This window comes from Podarcis cretensis, assembly GCF_951804945.1.
Source record: "Podarcis cretensis genome assembly, chromosome: 17".
NCBI classification, from domain to species: Eukaryota; Metazoa; Chordata; class Lepidosauria; order Squamata; family Lacertidae; genus Podarcis; species Podarcis cretensis.
Genome location: NC_137187.1, coordinates 16086306 through 16109392, shown reverse-complemented (window position 1 = coordinate 16109392; position 23087 = coordinate 16086306). Strand labels below are relative to the sequence as shown.

General features: G+C 43.4%; 1 protein-coding gene across 8 annotated transcripts in view; it reads left to right on the top strand.

Moving 5' to 3' along the window:
- The window catches only part of KIAA1958, a 73097-nt gene that overhangs the window by 21094 nt on the left and 28916 nt on the right, over window positions 1–23087 (top strand). For 3 of the 8 annotated variants that reach the window (XM_079959358.1, XM_079959357.1, XM_079959359.1), the window contains exon 3: window positions 15796–20052. The exons of 4 other annotated variants lie outside the window; for them this stretch is intronic. In XM_079959358.1, coding sequence (XP_079815484.1) covers window positions 15796–16841 — 1046 coding nt within the window. In that variant the 3' untranslated portion in view covers window positions 16842–20052. Of the gene's footprint in view, window positions 1–15795; window positions 20053–23087 lie in introns of those variants that run through there. One more of the 8 variants, XM_079959364.1, reaches the window with a different exon arrangement.

Below are 23087 nucleotides of genomic sequence, written 5' to 3'. Positions count from 1 at the left end.
ACTTGTGGCTTTAATGTAATGTACTGTGTGCCATTGGGACAGGGTTAGCTACAAAACCAGTGGGTATATATGAGGTCAGACCTGTGGCTACCTGCACACTGCCCAAAAAGAGGAAATGCAACACTTAAAAAAAAATAAAGACAAAAGAGAACACCAATTTGCATGTGCTAATTTATAAGCATAGGTGCATATTTAGAAGTAATTGCTATAATATAAAGGGAAAGCACAATACATTTCCTCTCTCTTCTGGGGAAGACCTGTGTGCCTTTCAGCCTTTTGTGCTGTCTGTTAGGGGGCAACTCCCAGCTCCTGCTGGTCATCCTTCCTATGGTTCTTTGTTATTAAACTGAACCTGGGCCTTCAAATACAGGGCTCCCTGTACAGAACTGTACTCTGATGACCTTTCAATAGAAGGTTCTCCTCTGTAATGTAGGATAGCTGGCCATCTTTCTGCCTCAGTTCCAGTGCCGGATTTATGTATAAGCCAGTGATGGCCAAACTTGACCCTCCAGCTGTTTTGGGACTACAATTCCCATCATCCCTGACCACTGGTCCTGTTAGCTAGGGATGATGGGAGTCATAGTCCCAAAACAGCTGGAGGGCCAAGTCTGGCCATCTCTGGTATAAGCCAAACAAGCTATAGCTTAGGGCCCCACTCTCTTGGCCCCCCCAATTTTTTTTAAACCCTGGATGTACATTTCCAAAATATAAGATAAGTTCAACAATTACTTTGATGAAATACATATTTTGTTATGTGCAAACGGCTTTAGATATCTATTAGGTCCATAAATTACCGTATACCATATATTCAACACAAAAAACAGCGGCCATTTGTTGTTGACAAAGGACAGCTGGACATATAAAGAGCCCCATTACCTTCAGTAGCTTAGGGCCTCATCAAACCTAAATCCAGCCCTGCTCAGTTCTACACCTTAAAAAAAATCAAAATCAAAGGATATTTGCAAACCCTGAAGTACTTACTTGTTCATTGGGCAGAGTGAAGGCAGGAAAACTAGCTGGGAGAGTGCTGATTGTATTCTGTGGATTTGTGATAAGTCAGAATGCTTAAAATAGGCAATGCTTAAAATTTAAAATATGTGACATCCCTTTCACAGGGCAGATGGGAAGAATTCAGATTTCATTTGTTGCATACTGTTTCCTCTGCAATGAACTTTCAGATTTTTGTTTTTGTTTTTGCAAAGCTGATAGTGCTGGCAGATTCATTTGCAGAAAAGGAATTATAAATCATATGCTTTACACTCCTTCCTTGCACTGGTGATCTTTGCTTTATCCCCCACCCCACCCTGCCCTATCATGCTGTCCCTATCATGGTGTCCATCTATTTATATTACTGCCAGTAAGTACTGACAGAAAAATGTATGGCTCTGTGTGCTGGGATTTCCTTATGGCACCCTGGCAACTGTTTGCTCCCATACCCAACAATCAGAGCATTTGTCTTCCCCACCCAGTACAACATGGTGTTGCTAGAGCAGATATGTTTATGTGCCAAGTTTCTGTTTTCTTTCCTCTTGCTCTGTAGTCTGGCTCCATAGAAATTCAAATAGACACGCTGCTCCCCGGCCTCCTGTATTGTTTGGGGTTTGTCCTGTGAAGCTCACTTGATTTAATTGCAACTCTGGGAAAACAAATTAAGAGTCAGAAAGGTCGGTCTTTGCATTCTCACTTCAGCTGTGCATGCATATGCTGTTTGTTTTGGCTTCCATTCACAGATATACATAAACACACACGCACACACACACACATATATATTCATTCTGCTGCATTTTGTCTTCTGGCTTATGATAGCTGTCAAACAATGAAGCCCCAACTAAATCATGCAACAAGCCTACTGTCAGTTTTAGGCTTAAACAAAAGTGTGAATATTTATTACAGGAAAGCAAGGAGGCATCTGAAAACCACACAGCAAAACAGATTATGTATAACATAAGGCAATCGTAAATGTCTCCCTTTCAAAATGATGAATTAAAAACATCTGAGGTGATTCCCCCCTCCTCTCCAGAATTTAATTATTCAGTTTGTGCTATTAAGAGTCCAGAAAGAATTATGGGAGGAAGGGAGTGGGGAGACGAGCTGAAAAATATCCATTGCACAATTACGTTGGGGATATGCACAAACACTGCCCTTTAATAGCAAGTATGTATGAAGAGACGCATACATACAAGGGACGCAGGTGGCGCTGTAAGGGACGCAGGTGGCGCTGTGGGTTAAAGCCTCAGCGCCTAGGACTTGCCGATCGAAAGGTCGGCGGTTCGAATCCCTGCGGCGGGGTGCGCTCCCGCTGCTCGGTCCCAGCGCCTGCCAACCTAGCAGTTCGAAAGCACCTCCGGGTGCAAGTAGATAAATAGGGACCGCTTACCAGCGGGAAGGTAAACGGCGTTTCCGTGTGCGGCTCTGGCTCGCCAGAGCAGCGATGTCACGCTGGCCACGTGACCCGGAAGTGTCTCCGGACAGCGCTGGCCCCTGGCCTCTTAAGTGAGATGGGCGCACAACCCCAGAGTCTGTCAAGACTGGCCTGTACGGGCAGGGGTACCTTTACCTTTACCTTTTTATGTATGAAGAAGAAAAGCTGAGCCAAGTCCAGAGTTAATTAGATAAGGAGGGTAATGGTTATGGCCAATGTTCACTAGCACAATTTATGAAACTCAGACTGCCACCAATTTACATGTTTTGGATGTTCACAGACATATATATTTCCACAGTCAACATGTGTGTGGACTGATGAAGTCAAATTTGAATGGAGAAAACATGGATTCCAAGTGAGATCCAGCTCAAATGTGAACAAGTCCCAAAAGTGAGGGTAAACATTGTAAATAAATATACTCCTGGTTGCATAGATAATTAAGAAATATATAAAAGTATGAAGCTGCATTATGCTGTGTCAGACCATTGTTCCATCTAACTCAGGGTTTCCCAAACTTGGGTCTTCAGCTGTTTTTGGACTACAACTCCCATCATCCTTAGTTAGCAGGACCAGTGGTCAGGGATGATAGGAATTGTAGTATGAAAACAGCTGGAGACCCAAGGTTGGGAAACCCTGAGCTAAGCTCAATATCATCAACAATGATGAAACAGCAGCTTTCTCAACTTTCAGGCAGGAGTCCTTTGAAGCCATACTTGGGTGTGCTTCAGTTTACCTCAGACCTTCTGCATACAAACCACAAGATCTACCACTAAGCTATGAACCCTAGTTCATAAACCCACTAAAGATTAGAATCTACTCCAGAAAAAGTGCAGCTTTGGTATTCAGCTGACCAATGAAAAAGTAGCCCACTGCTCTGCTTCCAGATCTTTATTTGTTGTGTTTTTGTTGTGAACTGTCTAGAGCTGTTATAGGGAGAGACATGCTATAAATATTTTAAATAAAATAAATAATAGGTCCCCTGGAAATTCAGAAATTGCTGATACGAACAAGTATCTGCCTGATCTTGATGGCAATGGCTCCTGATTTTGGATATCCTTTATTCCTGGCAAGGCTTTACCCCCTTTCCCCGCCCCAAATTGCCAACAGCATTCACTGGGGAGGTTTCTAAGTTTTCATATTGTGCCTAATCAGAAAGAATGCAAGCTGGGGGAACGGGAGGCACATTATTTTTTTAAAGTCAGAAACTTGATCTGATGCAAAATTTGAAAAGAAAACGGGAACATTCATGTAAAATCAGTCTTTTTGTAGCTATGCTCATTCCAAGGTGAGAACACCATGAAAATGAGATTCTCTGGGCAGTTTGTATGGGTTCTCTCTGCACTATTAGAAGCTGACAGCAATAGCTCACATGTTATATCTTTACATCTCCAGTGGATATAACACATAAATCAGAACAGAGCATCTGTGATTCACTACCTTTGGCAATATAATAATATAAGAAATCCTGCTTAGGGCCTAAGAACTGTGTGGACTGTCTTATAAGCAATATATCACCTGAGTACTGTCAGGTTCTACAGAAAACTCCAGAGTGTGATTTACTATATTAATTACAGTCTTGTGGCTTCGTGCTGCTAAGCCTGAAATTACAACTGCATTCCAAAGTTGATTTAAGAATATTCTTTGGTTAGGAATACAGCACAGCTTATTATGATTAATGTAATAAAATATTTATTCCATATTCTGTTTTTTCTTTGTTTCTCTGTTTAGTGCCCTACTTAGGAGGCCTGTACAAAAATTGTAGCATCACATTACCAAGGCCAGACTGGATGCGATGGCAACAATATGCGTCTGCCCTATTCAGGCATAAAGCATGTAGTGTAGAGGCAACTCCCAATTTACGCAGGGGTTATGTTCCAAGGCACTGTGCATTTAAGTGAAATCGCTTATATTTGAAACACCCCTGAAAAGGCCTGCTATATACTCTATAACAAGGTTGAAATCAGTACCAATTCCTCTTATCCTTGTCCCCACATGTTATGCAATGCTGACACACCATATTAATTCATTTTACCAGGCTGTCTAATGAAAGGCAATATAAGGAATATAATTGACATTATAGAATATCTGGAGGTCAGGAATGAAAAACAAGCGGCGCTGGTGTTTATAGATGCAGAGAAGGCCTTTGACAACGTTTCATGGTTATTTATGAAAAACACACACAATGGAAATGATAAATTTTGGAGAATCATTCTGTAGAGGAATTGACGCAGTTTATTCAGACCAACAGGCCATGCTGATTGTGAATAACATGACAACTGAAAAATGTAAAATAACGAAGGGTACAAGACAATTCACTAACAGAACAATTCTATATATGTATTATGTCAGGACCAGGAGATACATTGACAGAATTACCACCATATCCTATGCATGGGAGGGGGAAGGCACCCAACCGGAACGTTTTGTGTTTTTATGCTGTGAATGACCCTTTAATCTTTGGATGAAGGGTGGTATGTAATAAAGAAAAACTGGAAAACAACACCCTCTGCATCCCTGGAAATGCTGCCATACCCTACCAATCAGGAATTGTGCTGGCGACGCTGTCCACATACCCCCCAAACACGGAAGCAATCATTCAATGCATGATGATAGGGAAGACCCTTTACTGATAAACACATAGAATAATAAAATTGTGGAAGGGACCCTGAGCATCATCTAGTCCAGGGGTTGTCAACCTGAACCCTACTGCCCACTAGTGGGTGTTTCAGGATTCTAGGTGGGCACTAGAGGGTTCTATGGCACAAGCTCAATCCTTCCATCGAGCACTGGTGGGCAGTAAGGAAATTTTACCATCCAAAAAGATGCATTAGTGGGTGGTAGGTATAAAAAGGTTGTCTACCCCTGACCTAGTCCAGCCCCCTGCAATGTAGGAATATGCAGCTGTCCCATATGGGGACCGAACCTGCAACCTTGGCATTATCAGCACCATGCTCTATTCATCTGAGCTATCCAGGTGATCATGATAATACGAAAACCCATTTATAGATAAGCATCTGTGTTGGGCAGTGGCTTGATATATAGTAGGGTAGCAGGTACAAGTGTCCCTATATGGCACTAGCTTCATGCTAGGAATGCATTCACTCCTTGCATAACTGTCTGCCATGGAGATTCCAAGGACTCAGAATCCTGTCTAGAGCAAGTAGGTTAACAACCCTACAGAGGACTATCTGGAAGCATCCTGGCCATTGCTGCCTCTAGGGGTCCTAATTTGGCTCCCAAGGCCCTTTATCCCCAAATCACACCCACCTGCCCCACCCCCAATATTGTATGTCACATCACGGGTGAGGCAGGTAAATGCCAGTCTGTCATCACATTGAAGTCCATTTCCAAGCTGCAAAGTCAAAGGGAGGGAAATTTCTTGCACCAGGTCTTGTGTCGCTGTGAAGTTGCACTACTGATGGTCTGTAGGAATATGTAATAAGTCATAAATATGCTCTTGTACTGTGCCACTGACACCCTGCCTATATAAGTGCTGGAATATACTGAGAGTCAGTGTGGTGTATTGGTTAGAGTGTTAGACTATGATTTGGGAGACCAGGTTTCAAATCCCTGCTCATCCATGAAGCTCACTGGGTGACAGTGGACCAGGCTCCATCAGTCATTGCATTAAGGCTCTTCAATGCTGACCAGCGTATTGAGTATTCATTCATTCTGACTGGTTTGGCAGAAGATTATAAGGCATCACATCAGGCAATTTTCATCCCACACTTTCCACTGCAGTTTCCTGTTACTTCGCTTATCACAAAAAACCCGACTTTTTTGAAGGGGTGGGTGGGGAGTGGGCTTGTTGTGCAAGAACACCAAATCAACTTGAATTGCAGAGCCTGAACTTTTCGATATGTGATTGTATCACACCTCAGAATAGCAACAGTCCAGAATAGCCCATTGTCTCTCAAAAGCCAAGTCATGTGCGCTGGACCAGGAAATGAACTTTTTATAGCATGAGCCTCTGCTCTGATTTATTAATTGAAGTAGGTCAAGCAAGAATAGAAACAATTATTGAAACTTGGCACCTGGGAATCCAACCAAATTCTTAGTGGATGTAAGTAAACTAGAGTCAGTGAATCTAAGAGAGGAGTTATACCATTTGAAATCTGGTCTGTCATCTTTAGACTTTTTCTTCTCCAAAACAAAACAAAAAACAGAATAATAACTATTTCTTCTGTAAATCGCTCAGATTCGGGAAGAAGTAGACTCCACCGTGGGAGCAGGGCCGGGGCGGGAGAGTGCTAGAGTTCTGTCTAGTCAAGTTGAGTGGGATCAATTCCAATCTGTTACCTCCGAGGATGTGGACAGGCTGCTTGGACGAGTGAAGCCAACCACCTGTCTCCTGGATCCTTGCCCATCCTGGCTTATAAAAGCTAGCCGGGAAGGACTGGGCGATGGGCTTCGTGGGGTGGTGAATGCTTCCCTCCGTGAGGGAGCCTTCCCAGACCCGCTGAAAGAGGCGGTTATTAAACCGCTTCTTAAAAAACCATCTTTAGATGCGGCCACGATGGCCAACTATCGCCCAGTTTCAAATCTTCCATTCTTGGGCAAGGTGATTGAGCGAGTGGTGGCTGAACAACTCCAGGCACGCCTGGAAGAAGCGGACCATTTGGATCCCTTCCAGTCGGGATTCAGGCCTCATCATGGGACTGAAACTGCCTTGGTCGCACTGGTTGATGATCTTCGGCGGGCTAGGGACAAAGGTGAGAGCTGTTTCCTAGTTCTGCTGGATCTCTCAGCGGCGTTTGATACCATCGACCATAACATCCTTCTGGACCGTCTTGAGGGGCTGGGAGCTAGGGGCACTGTCATACAGTGGTTCCGCTCCTTCCTCCTGGGCCGTGTTCAGAAAGTGGTGGTGGGGGATGAGTGTTCAGACCCCTGGGCTCTCACTTGTGGGGTGCCTCAGGGTTCTGTCCTCTCCCCCATGCTTTTCAACATTTACATGCAGCCGCTGGGAGAGATCATCAGGAGGTTTGGGCTGGGTGTTCATCAGTATGCGGATGATACCCAGCTCTACCTCTCCTTTAAATCAGAACCAGTGAAGGCGGTGGAGGTCCTGTGTGAGTGTCTGGAGGCGGTTGGAGGATGGATGGCGGCTAACAGATTGAGGTTGAATCCTGACAAGACAGAAGTGCTGTTTTTGGGGGACAGGAGGCGGGCAGGTGTGGAGAATTCCCTGGTCCTGAATGGGGTAACTGTGCCCCTGAAGGACCAGGTGCGCAGCCTGGGAGTCATTTTGGACTCACAGCTGTCCATGGAGGCACAGATCAAATCTGTGTCCAGGGCAGCTGTTTACCAGCTCCATCTGGTACGTAGGCTGAGACCCTATCTGCCTGTGGACTGTCTCGCCAGAGTGGTGCATGCTCTGGTTATCTCCCGCTTGGACTACTGCAATGCACTCTACGTGGGGCTACCTTTGAAGGTGACTTGGAAACTACAACTAATCCAGAATGCGGCAGCTAGACTGGTGACTGGGAGCAGCCGCCGAGACCATATAACACCGGTCTTGAAAGACCTACATTGGCTCCCAGTACGTTTCCGAGCACAATTCAAAGTGTTGGTGCTGACCTTTAAAGCCCTAAACGGCCTCGGTCCAGTATACCTGAAGGAGCGTCTCCACCCCCATCATTCTGCCCGGACGCTGAGGTCTAGCGCCGAGGGCCTTCTGGCGGTTCCCTCACTGCGAGAAGTAAAGCTACAGGGAACCAGGCAGAGGGCCTTCTCGGTAGTGGCGCCCGCCCTGTGGAACGCCCTTCCAGCAGATGTCAAAGCGATTAACAACTACCTGACATTCAGAAGACATCTTAAGGCAGCCCTGTTCAGGGAAGTTTTTAACGTGTGATATTTTATTGTATTTTTGCTTTTTATGGAAGCCGCCCAGAGTGGCTGGGGAGGCCCAGCCAGATGGGCGGGGTATAAATAATAAATTATTATTATTATTATTATTATTATAAATGTAAAGGCTGTAACTTGGATATCATAGCCAATCAGGGGTCAGAGACTGGAACTGGAACACAGGATAACCAGCTTCCTCTTCCTGCCCTTCCCAGAAATGACTGGTGACTTTTTAGTGCTTAGAGCAGCAGATAATGCTCTTCACACAGCCCAAGGTTGGTAAAAAAACCAGTGAAATAAGCAAAGTGATTTGATGGCTTGCCTGCCCTGTAATGGCATGCAAAATCTCCCACCTGAAGAATGCTGCTCACACTTCCTGCCGGTAAAACCAACCCTGACAGCTCTCTTCTGATCTTAAAGAGGGATTTCCCTCTTCCCTCGCTTCAGCTGCTGATTGTCATCATACCTGGTTAAGGGCCAACAAATTCTGGTGAAGGTTATTTCTGAACTCAGAACCTGTCACTCAACAAACTCCAGATCCCTAAACCATGTCTAGTGGCTATATAACTCCAAGAGCATTTATTATATTTGCTAATGTTGGAAGAGTTGATGAGACTCTTAGTTCATAATAGCATAATAGCCTCATTGCAGGCTGTCATTCACTTTCCTCATGCAAGAATTAAGAAACCCATAATCCATGTGACTTATGTTGTGACAAGCGCTGCTATAATAATTGGATGACTGTCTAGACATAGACAGGAGGCTTTTTTGGTATGGTATGTTGGCAGTCAAAATTCTGCCGACATGGAAAGTTCTAATTGTTGAGTGTGTGTGTTACCTACCCTGAAGAATGGTCACTCTGAGTGGCTTAAACTGGAGTTCCTTTATTCTATACTGAACTCATTCATTCATTCATTCATTCAATCAATCAATCATTTAGTATTTGCATTATTTTTACTTATTTTTGTAGAAGTAATTTTCTGAAGACTGGCACAATATAGCCTCTGAAAATCTGTGATTGTAATGATCACATTGTGGCTGATCAATTTCATGTTGCTATAGCAGATTACTCCCCCACTCCCAATGTAACTAGGTGGCATTTGTCAGTGAGGTGGGCCGTTGTGCAGGTTTCTTATGAAACTAATGTGTTTGAAGCTTCAGGATCAATGTCTTATATAGAGACGGTGACATCAGCGATGGAAGAGACATTAACAGAACAATCCTGCACATGTTTACTCAGATGTTAACCCCATTGAGCTCAATGTCCTATGTGTGTTTACATGGGCATGCACTGAATTCAAGTGTATAGAATTGCAGGGGTTCAGCACATTCTTATGCATGTTTACTTGGAAGTGTGTCACAATGTGTTCATTGGGGTTAACCCCTAGGTGAGAGTGCATAGTATCAGAATCTTACAATACAGAAATCGGAACATTCCATTGTCAAAGGTACACCGGTATATTATTATTATTATTATTATTATTATTATTATTATTATCATTAGTATTAGTATTAGTAGTAGTAGTATACTGCCCTATACCCTTAGGTCTCAGGGCGGTTCACAACATAAAATCACAATATAAAACACAAAATACATAATAAAAACAAAAACAAAAACAACCCAATAATCCCCCTCAACACATTTTAAAAGGGCATTAGATGCCAATCAGCTAAAGGCCTGGTTAAAGAGGAATGTTTTTGCCAGGCACCTAAAGGTGTGTACAGTGGTACCTCGGGTTACAGACATTCAGGTTGCAGATGCTTCAGGTTACAGCCTCTGCTAACCCAGAAATAGTACCTCGGGTTAAGAACTTTGCTTCAGGATGAGAACAGAAATTATGCTCTGGCGGTGCGGCAGCAGCGGGAGGCCCCATTAGCTAAAGTGGTGCTTCAGGTTAAGAACAGTTTCAGGTTAAGAACGGACCTCCAGAACAAATTAAGTTCTTAACCCGAGGTACCACTGTAATGAAGGCGCCAGCCAAACCTCCCTGAGCCTCCACAAATGGGCCCATTCTGGGTGGCCGCCGTCTGGATCTCTCAAGGAGGAGGCACACAAAGAAGGACCTCAGAGGATGATCTCAGGGTCCAGATTGGCTCATATGCAAAGATGTGGTCCTTGAGGTATTGCGGTCCTGAACCATTTAGAATGAATGAAACAGAGCAAAGTCACGGGCAGGATGGAGACAGCACAAAGAAGGGGCATAACTGGCACCACATCTCACCCTTTTAATCCACACAAATGCCCCTGTTGATGCCTTAATCTTGCACCAGCCCTAGGCCTGGTGCAAAAAAAAAAAAAAAATCCCTCCTATTGACTTTTTTTTTTGGGGGGGGGGGATTGTATCCATGATAGCCATGGAGTGTAACTCAGCCTTCAACAACATGGTGCCCTTGGTATCTTTGGACTACAATCCCCATCAACCCCAGCCAAAATGACCAATGATTGGGGGTGATGGAAGCTGCAGTCCAGCAAAACCAGGAGAACATTAGGAGGTAGCTCCACTCATAACCACATCATGCTACCACCAGAATATAAACCTGTCACTGGTAGACCATGGCCATATCCACACCATACATTGAAAGCACTCACCTACCACTTTAATAGTCCTGTGATTCCAAATCTAGCCTGGTCAGGTGCAACATGCTCTCCTTCCATCTCACAAAACAACTGAGCATCCAAGTCCAGGGACCGTGTGTTTCAGCTGTTTGCTGTTGTTCATTATTCTCTCTCTGTCTCCCTTTGCATTCCACAGGCCACTCTCCCACAGGGGCAGGATCTGCCCTACACCCCCTTTCTGTGCTGACCACAAAGGAGACCCACCCCATGACAAGTAGCGGTGACCTCCTGCACCCTTGAAAATCTCTTTATGACAGGCAGTTATGCAACAGGTGAAGGTGTTCCTAGCATGGAGCTTGTGCTAAAAATGGACCTGCTGTCTGTTGAGCACAGAAATCCTGTTGGGGCAACTGGTTGGCAACTCTCCCTGTGTATCTTTCTGTTCACAATCTTCTCCAACCTGGATACTGTTCAATAAAGACATTGGCAATGTCACCTGCATTGTTTTGTTGACAGATCACTATCTCCCACCCCCTCCTTGTGTGACCTAGTTCCAGCTAGACTCTAGGTGGGGCTTTTGATGGGCTCCATGGCTCCTCCACTCTGTTTACTCAGGTTTCCTAAACTGGGATGGAGGCTACCTAGTTTCAGGCCTACCTACCTACCTCCACTGGGTGTCTTCTTCTTTGGTGACCACTCATAGCTGAATAAGACGGCCTTCCATGAATATGGTCTTAACAGTCTTCATGTAGGTGACTGTGGAGGCCAGTTCTGGATCCACACGTCCTTCCACAGTGGGGACATAGGTTTCTGGGCAGGAACTGATCACAGTGAGGGTTTGCCAAACGTGCCTTCCTGTTAGCTCGTTTCCGCCTTTCGTCCTGAGTTTGTGCTTCTTCAAAGTTCACAACGCTTTTGGTGAAGGCTCTTCTCCAATTGGAGTGCTCACAGACTAGTGATTCCCGGTTGTCGGTGTTTAAACTACATTTTTTAAAAAAGATTTGCCTCGAGAGCATCTTTAAACCTCTTTTGTTGCTCACCGGCATAACGCTTACCATTCTCAAGTTTGGAACAGAGTATTGCTTTGGAAGACGGTAATCAGGCATCCGAACAACATGACCAGTCCAATGAAGTTGATGTTGAAGAATCATTGCTTCGACACCAGTGATCTCTGCTTCTTCCAGTACACTGGCATTTGTTCACCTGTCTTCCCAAGTGATATGGGATAAGGCAGTCAGCTGCAGGTGAAGGGGTGGAGAGCATAGGAGCCAATTCCTAGGGGCTGAGGTCCCTTCACCCCCAATAAAATATTTGAGGGGGGTCAGGGTCAGTCCCCCCCAAAATTAATGGACATTGCATTCAAATGGTGTGGGTACACCACATCATATGATTAATTATGTGGTGTGGGGCTTACCTGGGCACCACCCAATATTGTATTCAAATCAGTGCCTTTGCTGAGCACTGGAGACAATACAGGTTTCCTTTACCGCATCTAAAACCAAACCAAAACCTGGAAAACATTATTTTATATATATTTCAAACAGATACGGAATCATACAGCAGAAAGAGGGAGGACATGGATACATAATAATACAGAGAGCCTTTTTTGCATTGAAAATAGGACAATAAAACTCCTCAAGCCATTTAGTCACAGCCCTTGATCATAATTCATTTGCATGGGCTAATTTCATTTTAGAAAACATTTAGTCCTTGTCACTGATCAACATTAAATATGATGTCGTGTCAAAACAGCTGACATGCAAGTTGTATGCCTGTCAGCATTTCACAATGAGCATGAAGTCAGCTGCACACACACACACACACACACACACACACACCTCTTTCTTGCTGGGGAAACCAGGGCACTTGAAGAGCAAGTCAGAATGGTCTTTCTTCTTTCATAACATCACCTTTGTGGGAGTTGATCTGCAGTGCACACACTTCACTGGCACATGAAGAATATCTCAGAGCGAGGTGGAGGAAGGTATATGGTTGCCACATAGTCACTACCCAGTGGTGTTTCTTGATCCTTGTTATTGCTGAAATAGGTCTTCCTTGATCTCTTAGTTGTATGGGGGTGGAGAGACGATGCACCTCATCTCCTGCATCCCATACGACTGGAGACTCCAAAACACTGCTTCCTCCTCCTCCTCCTCCTCCTCCTCTTGCAGCCTCTATTGGGCCAAGTTCTTTTGGTGTGGGATTAGACCAGCATACTGGAGACTTTATCAGACAGAGCAGAGAAATAGCTAATGGGCCACCACTTTTCATGTGACAGGTGCACATTTTGTACATATAGCCTGCACTCTTTCCTTCAACAATGCACTGTTGTTTCAGGGGAGGGGTTTTTAACCTTTCCCCCATGATGCAGTCCTAATCAAAATTGTCTCCTTATTGTGGAATCTTCAACCAAGAGCTAACAGCAGCTTCCGTTGGCATAGTCTGACCCCTTCCTTTGGTAATCCTCACAGAACTCTAGCCTAATGGTTGCCATTAATTTGATTTGATTTTGAATTGATTTTAGAATGAATTGATTTTAGAATGAATTGATTTTAGAATACATTTCAATGAATTGATTGTGATTTTATGTAAACTGCGTTACTTTTATTGTTGTTAGCTGCTATGAGCCCGGCTTCAGCTGGGGAGGGCAGGGTATAAATAAAATTATTATTATTATTATTATTATTATTATTATTATTATTATTATTATCAGCTCCTAGTGGCTGCTGAGGTTCCTTTGCCTCCCCCATAAAATATTTGAGCCCCCCTCCCGTTGATGTGCATTGCTACTTAAATGGTGTGTGTGCATCACCTCTTGTGATCAGTTATGTGGGGTGGGGCTTATCTACCCCCCTTTTTTATTCAAGTTGGCACCCTTAGTAGCTTCTTTTGTTTTTTTGTGAGGGGGTGTGTGCAATGAAAGTGGCATGCTAATAAGGTTAAAACCGCTCCCTGTGTGCTGCGTTCCCAGTCTTAGTAGTAGTAATAGTAAAGTATCAATGAAAACCCCTTTCACAGTGTAATCATCATACAGTTATAATACAGTAACAAACACACACCAAAACTCATATTCTCTCAAAGGTTTGCATGTTAAAGAACAGAGATCATGATCAAAGGAAATGGAGTCTGTTAACAATTTATATGAAAAGAGAATTAAACATATGAGCTGGCTTGGATTATTTACTTCTATAAATCCCAATTATGATCCTAATCTGGGGTCAAGGTTCCTGACAGATGAATGTATGTTTAAGCAAATATGAAGAATGAAGGGGATACATGTTATTGAAAAAAGCTGGAAGTAATAGCTATGCTCATTTATAATGGTTTTTACTTATTGCTGGTTTTAACTTGGCTAGGAACCATGATTGAGGGATGTGCTAGAAATCTCATCAGAAAGACCAAACTTTTCAGCCCCCTGGCTTCACTGAAGCTGATTTTCTGGGAGGTATAGGACATGGAACTTCTCTCTCTCCCCCCCCCATGTTACACTCAATTTTATTTATACAAAATGCCTTGAGTGAAAAGAAGAAAACTATCGCTAGTCAGTCGCTCTTGCCATCTGCAGGCAAGGTGGTCACTTGGCATTCAGACCAAACCCGGAAGAGCCTGACATGGAACTTCTTTATTATTTGGAGACCCAGGTCACATTTTAAGAGACTGAAATCAATCAAAACAAAACTATTCCTTTCTAAAGGTATGGAGAGGTGATGATGTTGAAGTCACATGATGTCAGTCTGTTTCAGATTGGGTCTTCTCCTATTCTGGTCAATTTTCAGATTCTCACTTAAATCCAGTTATCCACATTTCCACATCAGTTTGATATAGATGATAGATAGATAGATAGATGATAGATAGATAGATAGATAGATGATAGATAGATAGATAGATAGATAGATAGATACGTAGATAGATGATAGATAGTCCTCATGAAAATTCATCAGCATTTTAGTGCATTCTCCTAATAGACATCTTTTTGCATGCACTTTTGCTTAAGATTCATATTTTTGCAATGCACTTTTGCCTGATACGATGCATTTTATAAGTTATTTTCAGCAATATATGCATTTTTATACACACTTGTACATTTTTGTACACATTATTTGGCTAGAGAACTGCACTGCAAAATTTGGAAAATTGTGAATGTTGAAGGATGGCTATGTTTTAGTTCGTGCATTTTTGGGGAGGAAGTGTGAATTAGGTAGGTTTGCCTCTAAATGTAAATTCAGATGGATTTCTCCCCCATCTCTACCTGCGGCCTTCCAGATGTTGTTGGACTCCCATCAGCTCCAACTAGCATGGTCAATGTCAGGGATGTTGGGAGTTGGATCCCTGTAGCATCTGGAGGGCTTCAGATTTTCCATCCCTGCTGTAGACGTATCACTATATTTTTGCCGCTTGTAGCAAACTGCACTGCAATTAAAACATTTTGCTCTGGGTATGTTAACATACTGTATTGCAAAAATATGTATTATGCTGAAAGAGACAGCTGATTTACCACGCCGAAAAGTGCATTTCATTAAAAGTGTTTTCGATGTATTAAATGTGGCTTTAGTTTTGTGTTGTTGTTGGAACCAGCGCAACCTCTGGTTTCACAAATGAAATGGTTTGAGAATGGGGGTTACCTTTCTTAATTGGGCGTCTGCACAGAACAGTGGAGAGTTTTTCTATTTTCTAGCTTCTTTCAAAATGCAGACCAACTCAAATCTCATATTCCACCCCACGCCTATTACAAATCTCCCTGCACAAAAAATGTGAGCCAGTGACTATTTAGTTTTTCATATCCTTGATAACATCATTTGTGAAACTGAAGTTGGCTTTCCAAACATGGCAGGTATGTAATACGTAATACCCTTGCGAACTTTGTGAACATTAATTTCCCCCCTTTTGTTTAAAGAAAAATTTAAATTTGAGAAAAAAGCGTTATCTCCTAAACTCATTCCGTTCCCATCTCTTCTTTTGCCTCTCCCAGACCAAGATGAGAGAGCTGCAGAACTGAGCAGAGAGCAAAATGAGAAAACCATACGCAGTACCCAGACAGCCCTCCGAAACTTCAGGGAGTTTCTCATCTCTAAGTATCCCTCAGAAACCCGGGAGATCTACATCATTCCTTGCAAAGAGCTGGATGCTTACTTAGCATCGTTCTTTGTCGATGCCCGGCAGAAGGATGGTTCAGAATACGAGCCAAATAGTTTGGCCAATTACCAATGTGGGCTGGAGAGGTATCTCAAGGAGCACCGATACGGATACAGCATTACCAGGGACAAGGAATTCAAGAGGTCTCAAGAAGCCCTGAAGCAGAAGCAGATAGAGCTGAGGTGCAAAGGGAAAGGCAACAAGCCGCACAAGTCCATGAAGCTTACCTTTGCAGATGAGCTTATCTTACGCAAGAGAGGCCTACTGAGCCGATACAACCCCGAGGGACTGCTGAACCTCGTCTGGCTTAACAACACCAAGGCGTTTGGCCATTGTACCGGCTTCCACGGCTCCACCCTCAAATGGGGGGACATTAGGCTTCGGGTGACAGAGACAGGGCTGGAATATTTGGAATGGATGGGTCAAGACAGCGGCGATGGGAGCACCAAAACCAAGAGGACGGGCACGGACTCCAGAGTGTACGCAACGCAACACGCTCCACAGACCTGCCCCGTGCAAGACTACAAGGAGTACGCACAAAGGCGCCCCCCTGCAATGCGGTATGAGGACGCTCCCTTCTACTTGTCCATCAAGCCAGTTGTTAACCTAGCTGCACTTCATTGGTACAATTGCCAAGCCCTAGGTAAAAATAAGCTGGCCAAGATGGTCAAGACGATGTGCGAGAAGGGGAACATCCCTGGTAGGAAGACCAACTTCAGCGTGTACCAGAGCTGCAGCACACTCTCCGAAGCTCAAAGCAACCAGCTGGTTCTGATTTGCAACAACTTAAGCCAGCAGGCTGCTCAGTCCATGGCGAACCATTCTGGCTCTGGCAACTTCATTGTGTCTGCATCTTATGACTCTTCTTCAGACACGGCTTGAGAGGACTCAAGATGGGAACATGTTGTGTTTGAAGCTGTGGGTCTGTGCCCAGGGACACGCATCAGTTGTGATTCCACACGGCTACCCTCCTGACTCACCTTTCCCCAGTGTTAATTCACTTTATTAAAACAAATAATATATAAATATAAATATAAATATATATTCTTTTTACAAAGACGTGAATAGAAATAGTTTAGTATAACTTATATAGTATTTATAGTGCTGATATGGGGGGGAGTGAAACCTACTTATAGGGTGCTAATATAATGGTAGATTTTCAAAATGGGAAATAATTTTCAGGCATATACAAGGCAGGCCATAGTCTTTAGGCAGAAGCAAGCAACACTACGCACTTAAGTCAGTTGTAACACAGCCATATCGTGAGAAGACCCTCTGTGAAGACAACATGGTTCACAAGTGGGAACTGAGCACTGGGGACACCGTGCCCAATATTGGTGCCCCAAAGTGCTTTTCTGCACCTCCTGTTTATTGCCTTTGAGCTTGTGCAGAAGATGTTGTAATTAAATCATGTCCAAAACGCATCACTTGCACCTAAACATATTTGGTTTTTTAAAAAATAATGAGTGTATATTCCCCTTGATGCTTCATGTCTTTTGAAAGTTTGCTGTTAATATGACATGAATTCAGTATTGTGTGTGGAAGGAAGAGGGATAATTTTCTATTTTCTTTCTTGCCAGCAAATATGGTTCTTTTCCAGCCTGATTTAAGGGGGAGAGAAGGAACAAAGAAAATGGGATGCAGCTTACTGGAGCATTTTTCCTCTATTTTTCATTTGCTCCTTGTGTCTCAGTTGTGCCAGCTTGTGGGGTGGGGAAGACATGATAATGATCAACAAAGTGGAAAATAACAGTGGTCGTAAAAAAAAAGTATAATATTTATCCATATGCAAAAACAAGTGTCATGGCAAAAAGCTAGACTGTTACACAAACAAACAATCTTAACTTTCCCTAGCTGAAAACCAGTGTTTTAGCACTTTTGTGACAAGTCATTTTTAAAATATATATATACTGTCAAAGATCAGCTCTAGATGCTACACCAAGCAGCCACAATGCAAAACAGAATTATAAGGTTGCTTAAATTGTGGCCAGCATTTGTATTTCCTTGATAAAATACAGCAATAACAGCAAAAACAATGCCCCCCCATCTCCCAGAAACCATGAAAAGCTGAGAGTACAGTCGCAAACCTCATTTTGTTGTTGTTTTAATGGGGGGGATTTTTCTAGGGAATCAACATGAAAACAGAGAGACCTCCCTGCCCCTCTAAGTTCCAAGCACACTTGTTGTGTGATGCTCCATAATAAACACACATGCTTTTTGGAGTCTTTGTCCTGGCTAGATCTGGAGAGAACTGGGCTTTCTTTTTCAAGGCTCAAGCACAGTTGTTCCCCAGCAGCAGGGTTTACCTGCCGTACAGTATATCAAGGGTAGCCAATGTGGGGCCCTCCATATGGTTTTGGGACTCCCAGATTGCATCATCACCAGCCAGCATGGCCAATGACCAAGGATGATCAGAGTTGTAGTCTGGAAGCATCTTCCCAATACACTGGCTACCTTTACAATACAGTCATACCTGGGAAGTTGAATGCCTTGCGACTCGAACGCTTTGGCTCCCGAACGCCTCAAACCCGGAAGCGAGTGTTCTGGTTTGCAAATGCTCTTTGGAACCCAAATGTCCAACGCTTGTTATGCGGGTTCCGATTGGCTGCAGGAACCTCCTGCAGCCAATCGGAAGCCACACCTTGGTTTCCAAATGTTTTGGAAGTCGAATGGACTTCCAGAATGGATTCCATTTGACTTCCAAGGTACAACTGTATGTGATTCTTACAGATTGCCACACTACCAGTGTGTACAGAGGGCACCAGATTGAGGAAAGCTGATCTGGCCCCATATTCCATTATATACAACTCAGCACTAGGAAATCTGTAGCGGGGGGCCGGGGGACTTTTGATCTATATGCCACATTTAATCCTCCTGGTGATTTGATTCTCCCATCACATATTTTAGGAAATTTGCATTGTTTCGTTACAGAACAATTTTCTATTGAGCGAATTTTTTTATAGTATATTAAATCTCATGCAGTAACATCTGATCGGGGGGCAACTTGAATAAAATATGGGGGGCAGGAATGCATAATTGATCATTAGACATGGCACATGCACACCATTTGAATGGCAATGCTCATCAACTTTGAGGGGGGGACAGGCCCCTCAAATATTTTATGGGGGGAGGGAGAAGGGACCTCAGCCCATAGGAGTTGGCCCCTATGCATCTGATGTTTTCTAACTCAAGAATAACCAACTATTCATGTGGGGCCTAAAAGCAGATCTGGAAGCCCTTTGTCTGTGCCTGATGTATGGGGCAGATGAAAGAGCAGCTAGGACTTTTGCACCTTTAATTGCTGTGTAGAAGAGGGGATTTCAGCATCACAATCTGCTTAAGGTGCAATAGCCCTGTCTACATTTTCATTTGGCCACCAAGGCTATTATATAGTCTATGCCCATATTTCCACTCATAAGGATAAAAAAAAATGTTTTCATGTTACAGGAGCCATTCCATACTAGTTGCATCTCTCTTTGGGAGTTTATAATGCTCCAGCTTTGCTTGAGCACATTGCCCCTTAACTTGTAGCACTCTTATTGTTAGAAGTCATCAACTTTAGTACAGAACCTGCCCATTTGTGTAGAGATCAGTTTGTGCAGCAAAATATACTTCCCCTCTTCCCTTGACTGCTGGGAATATGGAAGTTGGTTGTCCCTGTTTTCTTCTAACCAATTCCCTGTTCCAACTGAAGTCAACTTTTTAAGCAGTTTTTTTTTGGGGGGGGAGGGGAGGAGTAATTTGCTTCTAAAAAATAAATAAATCTCTGTCTTGCCAAAAAATAAAAAAATTCTATGCATTGTGTAATTCAGTGATGTTCCTGTTAAATATGCATGTTTTATCAATGCATTTGTGATCTTTGTAGGATTGTTAACCATTGCTGCTATAACCATTTATTGTAGTTAAATGGGGGGAAATGGTACAGTTTACTGTGAGGGCTGTGCAAGTTAATAGTTTTATGTGTGACATTACAACTTGTATCTTTTTTATTTTTTATTTATATATTTTTTAATCTGGAGTTCATACTAGTGCCTTCTGTAGAAGGAAAATATAATATGTTGTGGTTGATAAATCGTGCCAAATTTTCAAGTCATGCTGTTCTAAGACATCCAGTCTGTGACCAGGGCAAACAAATAATTAATGTGTTATTTTGGGCCCAACTTTATATTGTTATTATAAATCATTTAAATCGCACTTTTAAAATGTCCTAGGTGGGTCACTATGATTCTCATTATACAGTTGGGGAAACCGTGGCTTCCCAGGGTGCATCAAGATGACAGACTTTAACTGGTTTAGCAATCATTTCTTTTTCCCACGGAACCAAAAAAATCTATTGTAACTGTGAGGGGGGATGCTAAAGATATAACAGAATTCTCAGCTATTCACAGTCTAAGGTTTTAGTGAAACTTTGGCCCTGGGAAAGACTACCTTTTATCTTTACCAAGATAGTTCCTAATAAATTTTCGTAAACCCTTCCCCCACAATGTTGCAGTGTATTTTATGGGAGGTGCTGTAACCCTTCACAGTGTCTACAACATCATTTAAAGACTGTCATCTCACCAAGCGAGTTGGCCACTAACAAGCTCTCAGTTTTGCAAATGGAAACCAGATAAGCAGTTGAGGTCTTTCCCCTAAATTAAATAACATAAAAGTGAAAAAAAAAAAAGTTTAGGTGCTTGATGGCAAAGGATTCTTGGCTGGTGAAACAGGAAGTTGCTAACTGAGGAACTCTGGATCCCGGTTAGTTACATGATTTTGTGGAATTCTTTATCTGATTATTTAGTAAGCTTCACGGAGAGCCACAACTCCACAGTAGTGCACCTGCTTTTCATTCAGAAGGCGCCAAGTTCAATCCCCAGGAATGGGGAACATGTGGCCTTCCAGATGTTGGATTCCAGTTCCCATCAGCCCCAGGCAGCATGTCCAATGGTCAGGGATTATGAGAGTTGTAGTCCAAAGGAACATAGGTTTCCCATCATTGGTGTAGACCAGGCACCCCCAAACTTGGCCCTTCAGCTGTTTTGGGACTACAATTCCCATCATCCCTGACCACTGGTCCTGTTAGCTAGGGATGATGGGAGTTGTAGTCCCAAAACAGCTGGAGGGCCGAGTCTGGGTATGCCTGGTGTAGACACTACCAACCTAGATGGGCTAATGGTCTGTTTTGGTATAAGGCCATTTCCTATATTCCTGGAATAGGTAAGGTAAAGGAGGCTGTGGTCTAAACCACTGAGCCTCTTGGGCTTGCCTATCAGAAGGTCGGCGGTTTGAATCCCCGCAGCGGGGTGAGCTCCCATTGCTCTATCCCTGCTCCTGCGAACCTAGCAGTTCGAAAGCACGGCAGTGCAAGTAGATAAATAAGTACCACTGTGGCGGGAAGGTAAATGGTGTTTCCATGCGCTCTGGTTTCTGTCACGGTGGCCCGTTGTGCCAGAAGTGGTTTAGTCATGCTGGCCACATGACCCAAAAAGCTGTCTGCGGACAAACACCTGCTCCCTCAACCTGAAAGTGAGATGAGCGCCGCAATCCCATAGTTGCCTTTGACTGGATATAACCATCCAGGGGTCCCTTTACCTTTACCTTTTATTCCTGGAATAGAACGATCATTTGTATAATAAATCAGTAGTGAAGCTATAATTTGGAGAGCAATACCTTCAGACAAAAGACTTGCAAATTACTTTATTATTTTCGTGATGACCTTGTTCTAATTTTTTTAAAAAAGCTAATTGCAATGTGCATGACTCTTTTTTATTTTTGTTCCATCCAAAAGCTGATCCAGCTCATGCAGGAATCACTAGGAGTTATTTGCTAAAATGGGAGTTTTATGAAGTGCAAAAGCTCCTGGTCACAAGCTTCTCAGGGTGATGTGCAGTAAAAACAGCAGAAAACAGTTTTGTTGTTGTTTAGTCGTTTAGTTATGTCTGACTCTTCGTCACCCCATGGACCAGAGCATGCCAGGCACTCCTGTCTTCCACTGCCTCCCGCAGTTTGGTCAAACTCAAGCTCGTAGCTTCAAGAACACTGTCCAACCATCTCATCCTGTGCTGTCCCCTTCTCCTTGTGCCCTCCATCTTTCCCAACATCAGGGTCTTTTCCAGGGAGTCTTCTCTTCTCATGAGGTGGCCAAAGGATTGGAGCCTCAGCTTCACGATCTGGCTTTCCTGTGAACACTCATGGCTGATTTCCTTAAGAGTGGATAGGTTTGATCTTGCAGTCCATGGGACTCTCAAGAGTCTCCTCAAGCACAATAATTCAAAAGCATCAGTTCTTCGGTGATCAGCCTTCTTTATGGTCCAGCTCTCACTTCCATACATCACTACTGGGAAAACCATAGCTATACAAACCTTTGTTCGCAAGGTGATGTCTCTGATTTTTAAGATGCTGTTTAGTTTGTCATTGCTTTTCTCCCAAGAAGCAGGTGTCTTTTAATTTTGTGACTGCTGTCACCATCTGCAGTGATCATGGAGCCCAAGAAAGTAAAATCTCTCACTGCCTCCATTTCATCCCCTTCTATTTGCCAGGAGGTGATGGGACCAGTGGCCATGATCTTCAGAAAACAGTTTAGAAATAGGTAAAAGCACCCCCCCAATAAAACCCACCCCAGATACTTTTAAAACGAATGTATGAATGGCACATTGCACTTGCTGTGTGAGAGCAGATCAGCTCTGCCTGTTGAGAATTCTGAAGGCTTCTCCACTGTCAAATGGCAGTCAAATATGCAGAACGTAAGGAGCATATTTGCTTCTCTCTCTCTCTTGAGGCTAATTTCCCCTGCTCCTATCTCTTTTAATACTTAGGGGAAAGCAGCTGTCAAGGAAAGAGATTAAAGTAGGTTGGCAATCAGATCCTCCGCATGTTTGGCTTTGAGCACTATCACCTCCAGCTTCCTTGGCATGCTTTTAGAGGAGTTACCATCAGACACAAGTGGCAACTCACAATACATGACTGATGGGATGCATTCAACCTGGTATATGATAAATTGCACAAGCCTATTTTAATTCAATAATTTTCTTCTCTCTCCCCCCCCCCCTTTTAATGGAAATATGTATCTGTGACAATGCAATGATGGCAAAGCACAGAAGGTCCACTTTGTCTCACCGTGGTCCATGCCAATTGCAATCTGATTAT